At 36.2% G+C, this 9,877-nt stretch overlaps 1 protein-coding gene across 1 annotated transcript in view; it reads left to right on the forward strand.

Moving 5' to 3' along the window:
• LOC113682806 (SH3 domain-binding protein 5-like) overlaps positions 1-6,184 on the forward strand; it is an 8,102-nt gene extending 1,918 nt beyond the window's left edge. The window contains exons 3-7 of the mRNA XM_027199991.2: positions 650-778; positions 1,664-1,831; positions 3,073-3,203; positions 3,827-3,869; positions 4,417-6,184. Of these exons, the coding sequence (XP_027055792.2) occupies positions 650-778; positions 1,664-1,831; positions 3,073-3,203; positions 3,827-3,869; positions 4,417-5,448 (1,503 nt within the window). The 3' untranslated portion in view covers positions 5,449-6,184. The remainder of the gene's footprint in view (positions 1-649; positions 779-1,663; positions 1,832-3,072; positions 3,204-3,826; positions 3,870-4,416) is intronic.
• The last annotated feature ends 3,693 nt before the right edge of the window (positions 6,185-9,877 follow it).

A 9,877-nucleotide genomic window follows, 5' to 3' on the forward strand; every position in this document is an offset into this window, starting at 1 on the left:
TGTTCAATTTGAACTAATGTATACTGCAAGTAAATTTACTTTTCTGGAGTTTACAAACAATTATGACATTAGAAATAATCAGGGACCAAAATGTGATAAACAGAGAAATATTCAAACCCTTTTGTCACTTATACTGATTCCTACCACTTAATGCCAGCTTCATGAAAATTAAATGGTGTTTTTTTTTCTGGGTCCTGAGGAGCACCACTCTCTCGCATAAAGCTGGTTGCTGGTATCTCTACTCTTTACACCCATTTCCCACAATGGGGCTTTTCAGGACCAGTGAGGCATGATCAAACATACATTCCAAAATACTATTCTCAACCAATTGATATTAAAAATAGGGTATTTTAATATGATTAATTGAGTTGATAACAAAAATAAGCCTTGTAAGGAATTTAAAAGCTGATATCAGTGTGATTGATGAAGGACTCACTCTCACTTTGACAAAGGGCTAATGCTCAAAACATTAGCTTTTGAACTCTTTACGATGTTAAAAATAGATTGGCCAAGAATAGCTACTGATTGAGGGCAGTCATTAGTAATTTACTGAGTGCCCCCCAGGAGGTTAACTTGCTGCAACTAATATAAGAACAACTCTGGTCAAACATGTTAGAGTTAAGTCTTTACTTCAATTTGTATTATCTAGGAGGCTAGGGCATTTTTCCGCCAGACCATGGCTGCTGCAACCTACCATCTAGATGATCAAGCAAAAAAGCTAGGGAAGTGTATTCAAAAGGCAAGACCTTTTTATGATGTGCTCAGAGAGATGCGGAAGGTATGAGATGGTAGAATTTTTTATTCTAGGAAGATACTTTTGTCTTCAAACTTGTCTTAACAGGCTTAAATTCTTCTAGTCCATAAGGTTGTGGAAATGTATGGTTATTCATGTTTGGAGAGTGGTCTGAAACCTTAAGTAGACTTTTGTCTTCTGTCTGTTGTAAGCCAAAATCAGCTTGCTTTTTGGTGGAGTCCTTTAGAACAAATACTAAATGTAATAGGTTCTTAAAGCAAAGAAGTTGACAATATATTTGACCTCAAATAAGTTACACATAACCTGACTGAAATACAGTAAAAGTATGGGAAAATACAAATGACCACTTTGTACACCAAGTTCTTACCATTTTGGTGGCATTATGAGCAATAAACATTTTAGTGACTAAATTTGCTAGGAAAGTTGAAGATTTGGCAACCTGTTGTTATCAGTGATCCATGATTGTAACCTTTGTTTACCTAGTTATTTGTTGTGGTTCAGTTTTATCCTTGGTTCAAATTATATTCCCTTATGTTTTTGGGTATTGTAATGTATGATTATAAGTTTGAAACAAAGGAAAGTAAAATTTGAACCAAGGATAAAATTGAACCACAATATATTCATGGTTGAAATGTTAACTCTTCAACTCACTTGAGTGATCAAGACAAAAATTTATTCTAACTTATAATATCAGTACAATATCAAACATACTAGTGATGAGAATAAAGAAAAAATGTTCAGTTAGGGGATTATTAATTGATGTAATACCAAACTCCCCAAACTTACATCACAAGAATTATGTATCAGACTCTAAGGAGAATTACCAATGAGATCTTTGGAGTTGAAGGGTTTTTCATGGGATAACCATTGTTGCTCAAGGCAAGTACATTGTATTTTTTTTATTAAAAGGCTCACTCTCAACTACAAAGAGCAACTCTTCAGTATGAAAAAGCAAGTTGCAGGCATGTTTGTGCACGGAACACAGTGCATGAGGCTGAACAGAGAGTATTTTCCTGTGGAGAGAAGAGAGCATTTGATACAGCGTTGCAAGAAATGCTCAACCAGGCAACAATTGAGGTAAAAATGCATTAAAGCTGCAAATAAGTGTCAGTCATTGGACAACTTCCCATTAAAACTGTCACATCTGAGGATATCTTGACTGCAGTTAAACATTACAGTGTATATCTGGATGTATTTTTAGCCCCATAACTTAAGTAATGTAATGGGTTTTTGCAAAAGGTCACTTGTCTACAATAATGTTAATCAAAAATGAAAAGATGAAATGAAAGGAGAGTGTTACCACCTCTCTGTTGTCCAAAGATGCTCAGGAGGCATAGACCTCTAAGAGTGACTAGCATCTAATTTCTCCTTACAATATCACCTCTGAATCATGCTGTGAGGTCATAAGAATAAAGAAAATTATCAGAAGTAAAAGAAGCTGTTGAGTGTTACATAAATTTTCCTTGTCAGCACCCCAGGGAATGTATGAGGAACAGAATGGAGAATACCTTTAACTGATGATGGGTTGTTAAGGGTTAACAATTGTCTCTATCAGCTGTAAACTTACATACAACAGTGCAGTACTATGATGCTAACAATGCTTATGTTACTAACAACACTACCCCTATTGCTATTTATACTTAATGATGCTCATGTTAGAGACCACTAACAAAAGGATTTGTCTCTTAATTAGCTTACACTACAAATTATGTGATGCTTATACTACTTGCATCACAAATTTTAAATAAATGACTAGTTTACTCTACACACTAAACAATACTTACACTAGGTGAGGCTATTACAATTTTTGAGAGGTAGACTTCAGCACATCACAGACACAATGCATATACTTAAAAAATACAGTTAAGTATCTTTAGCAACCAGTTACTTTGCATGACTTTAGCAAATTGTCATGAGTGACCAAGACAGAATTTCTCCCTACAATATTATTTCAATATAAAGTAGACAAGTGATGAGAATAAAGAAAAATCTTAACTAGGGGATTGTTAGTTGATCCAATACCAAATTTTCCAAACTAACATCACAAGAACTATATGACAGACACTAAGGAGAATTACTTATGAGATCTTGGGAGTTAACAGTTAAATGTGTGTATTCATGATCCCCCTTTATGGTAGAATTATTGTGAAATTTAGAAAAGACAAACTGAAACAGGTGCTGCTGGTACAGTTGATGCTGTTCATTTCTGTTGCCAGCCATCTGCAAGGAAGAAAATATTTTTTCAGTTACAATATACTGCTGAGATTTCAACCTCTGTTTTGTCTTCTCACTCGAGTCACTTGTTTTTCACATCACAGGTCAATGAGGCTGAAAATCAAAAAAAGGAGAGTTGGTTGACTCATCAGAAAATGTACAAGTCTTACCAGGAAGTGGAACAGAAAGCCAGGACTATGCAGAGCAAACTGAAAAAATCTATTGAGAAAGCAAAGTAAGCTACTATATCTTACTACCGATAACCTTAGATTTCATTTCAAAATTGCAATTCTCACTAAGTGTTATTATGTGCTCAACAATTGTTGCAATTTAATAAAGAGGGCAAAATGCTTAAGAAACTGTGGTGCTGCATCAGTGGGGGAGTATAACAAGATAATTTTGGTTTTATCAACTGAGTTTCAAAGCTGATGTTTCAAGCATCAGCCCTTTGTCAGAGTCATTGAGGAAGTACTGATGCTTGAAATGTCAGTGTTGAAACTCTTTACAGTGGCCAATTTGCATTTATCAACTCAGTCGATCATTACAATTTGTCATAAAACTCCTTCAACATTTAAGCCCAGCTACATGTGCAGGTCTATTGGGTTGTCTAATATTGTCTTAAATTATGTATGCTTCTCCCAGTATGCAGTATACTTGTCATATATGAATGTAGTAAATGGCTTAGTTTGCCAATGAGTTCTCTCTATGAGCTCAGTGCTAGATCATCAAACTGCAAAATTGGAAGGTCTGGTGTTCAACTCCTGGCGAGGGACTCAGACCACTTCTTTGTTCCACACTCATGACAAAAGAGATTGACAACAAAGCTAAAAATTTTCCATCTTTCTCATTAATTTGCAGGCCCTACTTTACTCAAAAAGTGTCATTTGATCGTCATCTATGGGTAGGTGTTTAAAGTGATTAACATGTAACTTCTCCCTGTAATATCTAAACATCATCCAGCAAACAGGTCATGAGAATACACAAAATTACTAGGTAGAAGTTATTATTTCAATCTCACACCAAATTCTTGTAACTTATTTACAAGGAAATATTTAGCAGCTAGATGGGATAATTGACAATCAGATCTTGGGAGTTAAAGCGTTAAGACCAAGAGAGGATTTTTTACTCTCTCTGGTGTAATATACCAAACATCTGAGCAGTTGGTCTCACTTCTGGCTGTTAGACATTTAATGCAAATTTGCAAATAGAATTTGGTTTTGTCAGAGGAAAACTTCCTCTCTGTGATATGTTTGTCTGTTCTCGTGAATCGTGTGCCTAATGATATGATCATGATTATTAACCATTGAGAAGAAAGTACATGTACATGTTGATAACATGTGTGGGAAGAATAATAAGAATGAAATTCATAACACAACAATTTAATGACTCAGGAACTGAAATATAATAAACTAAGCAGTCTCTACATATGATTACTAATTGTCTTTCAGCAATTAAAACTGAGGGTGGACTCGATACAAAAGGGTCTGAGTGAAGCTAAAGTCAACTACTCCATGTGCTTGAGGTCCTTAGAGATCATCAGTGACGATATCCATCAGAAGAGAAAAGACAAGAAAATGCTGGCTCTGTTGGCCAATCTGCAAGAGAGAGAAGCGGGTGTTGGGGCTGATTCTGAAGACGAAGCATCTCTGGAGCAAAGCCAACTCGATCTTGACCTTGACTGTAATTCAAGTCTCAGCGAACTGGATGGAATAGCTGTAGAGAACCTCCCTGATTTGCCCAGTTTGGCTGGCAGGGTTTTTACTGATACAAAGGAACCTTCTGGTGTAAATGTGTCTACCACAAGTGCAGCTGCAGAACAAGGAAATAAGAGCACAGGGTCGATTTCAAGGGGCGCACTAGAGAGGAGTGTATCAGGCGCCGAGAACAGCGAAAGCGTCGATTCTGATTCGTTGGCAAGTTTAGCAAGATCTGGCTCTTTAAAACGAGAGGTCTATGGCTGTGAGCAGGAAGAGAACGAAGCTGAAGAGTGTAATATTTCCAATAAAGAGATACAAGGGGAAGGATATGAAAAAACTTCAGAATCGACAGAGATACTTGACAGGAATATAACATTAACATCTGAAAGCGACTGCTCTGAAAATGATAGTGATAGACCAGTGGGTGACAGCTCAAGTGCGCAACAAGAACAGATGGAGAAAGAAAATCTTGACATAAGAGAGAGTGGTGTTGCTTCCTTACATGAAGCAGCTGTTGAAGTAACTCGGACACTTGATTCTGAAGCATCTTGCGATGTTAACAATACAGACGCTAAACATGATGTGGTGAAAACCCACGATGTAAGCAGCAAGTGCGAACCATCGCAAACAAATGATGAAGCTGTTGAAGTGGAATTAAAAGATGTGCCAACTGCCTTATCGTCAGAGGTACTTACCGGGAATACCGCTGATCAATCTGAGCCTCAAGAAGATCAAGCGGAGGCCAATCTGGAGAAATCCTCTGATAATGGAGAGTGGATTTAGCTGGAGAGCTCGAAAATGTGACTTACAAATGGTCTTAAAATAGGCTGTTCATACCAGTTTCTTTAGGATCTCTATTGGAAATCAGAGAAACCCGGCCATTTTGTACTAGTGTAAGAGAAGCCTCCTTAGCTCGTGGTTAAGTTGTAGTTTAGAGAAGCTTTTATATCAGTGACGCAAACAACATCACATGCATAGATGATGCTTAAAACACAAACTGTGAAAGATATTATATTTTTCCTTTTACAGATTTGTTTATGTTTTTTCAGAAACAGTTTATAACTTTTTTCACCAAATTTTTATGATTAATAATATACATGAAAAAATTACGTGCTTCTGATTGGCTGAAGACGAGTGCATTTTCATGTAACGCGAGTGCAAAGTTGTAACACATGTGCAAATTACTGCGCACGCATGCTTTCAAAATTTCGTCTTTCTCGACTTTCTGTGCTGTTTTTTCATGTACATTATTAACAGGTAATAACGTGATTTCTCTCAAAATTTGGTGTAGTAAGTACTTGTAGAGTTTTCAAAGACTACGAATTGCTCTTGCCCACTTGCTTGTGCAATTTTGTTGTCTTTTACTCATGCTTGTTAACACCAAAAGTTGCACTTGAAATCGTGGTATTACCTACACTAATTGTACAAGGATTTATGGTTTGTATAATACAGATAAAGATGATATTGATAAGATGGGGATTTGAACAATCAAATGAAATAATAAAATAGTAAGGATATATTTTGTTTTGTAAACATTGTCTGACTACACAATAGCATAGTCTTCGCTTTGAGCACCCCTTTGGTCAAGTCTCACTATTACTTTGCTCATGCTCTCTACAGAGCACAGTAGTGGAGAAAGGTAGTGGACAAGAGTTTTTTTGGGGGGGGGGGGGGTGGGCGGCTGTGAAAATGGAAGGGATGGAATATTATGGGTACTCTTTGGAACATCAAATGGGGGTACCTTGTGCCATATTTTAAAAACGTTTAGGCGTTCTTTCTTCGGCGGCTACACTATTGCGTTCTCCTGAAAAAAAAACTAACAACGAGTAGATAAAAATTCGCTTTCTTCGATCGACCAGGCAACTGGGTGAATAGACTTTTTAAACTGAGTCAAGAGTAATGAGCATCTTCCTCCGCAAACTTCATATTTATTTTTGCTCATTATTGTTTTTTTCTTTTTTTACCTATCATCAGTCTTGTCTGTTAGAACTTCTTCAGTTCGATGCGCCGTGCGGCTGTTCACTTAGTCAATAAGGAGTAAACCTTTACCTATGTTGCTATCTCCCTGTGTGATAGAATGACAGCACTTTTAATATATTTTGCTTACTTTTAATTTTGTTTTCCCTTCATGGGGGAGTATTAATGCGTTGATTCCTTCGTGTTTTTTCCTTCACCGGTAAATTACACTGCGTCATTAGTATCTTTGCGCTCTTTTTGTTACGCTCCCTTCGTACGAGGATAACAAAAAATTATTTATTCGCGCAAGTTAGAAAAAATCAGTTGCTGTGAATTTTTTTTCTTTTGTCACATGCCAAACCGTCACTCAATGATTTTAATCAAGCTTAATACTTGATTAGCAGGCAGAGCGTGCAAATAGAACTCTATCCCAAATCTGTGACGTAACAGCCCATTATTGGCTGCAGTTGTTAATTCATATTCATCAGTAGTTGTAGAATTTTCAGCAAACCACGCTGTTCTTCGTAGAGCGAAGACGTGCTGTATGTTATACCGAAAATCACATTCCACTCTGAAAAGAAGACGACACTGGACCTGTAAAGAAGCTATGAGCAACGAAAGCACTCTTATGTCACTAGAACAGCAGGTGAGCATTTACTTACGAAAATATCGCCCCAAGCTTCTTCAGAAATCTAAACAAACGCGTCGTATTGTCTCGTACGAATCGCTTGCTCGGTCTAAGCGGCTCTTCGACTCGAAATGAGACTTACTTATGGTGTTAGCTTCGAGAAAAGCAAAACCTGTGATTGTGAAATATTTTTACTGGAGGGCTCAAAATATTTTGCTTCCTAAATCTATTCAGTCAGTATTTTTGGTTTGTTTAACAGTTAGTATCACAGTTATATCCCAGTTGATGTCACAAAGAGTTGAAATCAAGGTGGCACTTTAACAAAATACTTTTCCCAAACAAAGACCAAACTGGAGTTCAAAATTGAAATCTTTTGACGAGTTTGATTCATTCTCGCGGCGAATTTTCTTTACGTCAAATATCACTTTTCTGAACACCATCAACTAAAAACAATCTTCAAAGACTGACTTTGAAAAGGTATTTTTCTACCCTGAGGAAGACAGATGACACCAAATATCGGCACCTCACAAACGACTTAAAAAAGAAACTAACGCAGTCCGGCACCAATGGTTCAAAACAGAAAAGACTGATCAAAGTTGACCAGTAAACGGACAAACGCCATTTGAGTCTAACAGCCTCTTTACTGCAAAATGACCAATCAGTTTTACAACAAAAGTTGCAACCTCGATTTATATCCATATATTCACTCAACTTTGATGACTACTACCAATAGACTATTAAGACAGTCGCTAGTTTCGACGACAAAGCTCTCAAGACTACTCTCGCTCGGACGCCCGTACTTCACGATTGACAACTGAATGGTACCAGCAAAAAGAGTTGGTCAAAACTTATTGATTTAATTGAAAATTCATTGTCGGAATAATATGTATTAAACAGAAAGTTTAGGAACTTTGGTTACAAAAAATAATTAAGAGGATTTGTGCTTCACACAAAGAACGCTGAGGAATTTCATACAGTGCCATCTTAGGTGTACCTGTTACTTTGCGCCATCAACTGAGTTCGGTTTCCGATGAAAAGTAATATATGTTTTAAAACTCTAATGCCTGGTCACGAGCTCTTTCGGAAAACTGATGAAGTTGAAATCTGCCTTTATATAAACCAGTTTCAATTGACTCCTTTTTACGAAGTAGAAACACGGATTTTCGTATTTCAAGAAAAGTTTATTTGATAGGAATTAAGATGCGAATTTTTTTGCAAAACGTTGAAATAGTTTACAGATTGGACTAAAGTCAACGTGAATGAACGAGCCAATCTTTTGACCAGTAAACAATCAGTAGGTATATTAGCGAAGATTCGTTGTTATGAGGGATTAAATTTGTCTCACGCGAACAAGAAAATTGCATTATTATTTGCTCGTCACCTTTTATTTAATTTTGATAGATTATGCTTTCTTAATTTTTCCAGACAAACGCTGGAATGAGAAATACAGATCAAATAAAATTAGAGAATTTTATAGTTTACCAAAATCAAAACAGTTACATTTTCCTGTTCAGTGCCTTCATATACAAAGTGATCACGAGTGTCGAGGAAATTTAAGAATTTGTAAATTTGTTTGCTCATTTCAGAATAGAAAATTGCACAGAAAGCATGATGATTTTATGAAATCGAAGCACGAACCAAAAATTCAAATGAGTTATTCAAAGAGAAGTTTATGGAAATGAATAAGTTTATTATGTCCTCGTTTCGAAATTTAGTACTTTGGACTCGTTTGCTGCAATGGTGTCATTTTGCTGGTTTATATAAAACTGTTCTTTCTTTCGAAATCTTTAGGTAGTCCTCAAAACTTGTGAATCAGGTCGCATTAAAAAAATGAATCACTTAATTTCCAGGCATTTGGTTTTAAAATGTGTGGTAACTAGTTTCTTTATTACTTAATGTAAGTGGAAGGAAGATCTTTTGACTGTCACTCGGTGTAACACAGAAATACGTAAAAGTAAAACGATCCACGAAACTATGAAACTTTGATCTTCAAATTGAGTTCATTAATACATGAAAACAGACTGTGTTGAGTGCGTTTGACTTAAATCCGTTAGGATAATAGGCTGCAGGAATTCGTCGTAAATAATTTGGAGCCTAATTTTAAGTTTTTATAGCCCCCTTTTGGCTAACCTAGAACTCAGAATCTGCTCCAACAATTGATACTATTTCATTTATCAAATTATTTTTCGCATCTAGGAGCCTAAATCGACAAGTGTCAGCCGAAAAGGCTAAAATAAAGCTTAGCGTTCGCTCCGACTTTGTAACTTGTTACTCATATTTTAAATTTATTTGCGAATTTGATTAAAGAAACCTGTGGAAGCTAATTTTGCGGCCCAAATCAACTAGAGTTCGTTCCAACTGATACCATCTTGGTTTTTGAAACTGTTCCACGAAGTTAGTATTAAAAATTTGGAAGCTAATTGTGCATGAAATGTCTTCGCTATCGTGGCTTGAATCAAATTAAAAAAGTATGCTCCAATAGTTAAGAAATTTTTATAATAAGGAAGTTTTGAATAAAGGCATTTGCCTTTGGTAGTTTTTTCCATCTGTGTTACATTCGAAAACTGGCGGCTTTAAAGATCTTTTACTCCGAATAAAAAATCATCACGGCAAGATGGAAACTTACAA

This window comes from Pocillopora damicornis, chromosome 9, assembly GCF_964200805.1.
Source record: "Pocillopora damicornis chromosome 9, jaPocDami1.2, whole genome shotgun sequence".
Taxonomy (NCBI): Eukaryota; Metazoa; Cnidaria; class Anthozoa; order Scleractinia; family Pocilloporidae; genus Pocillopora; species Pocillopora damicornis.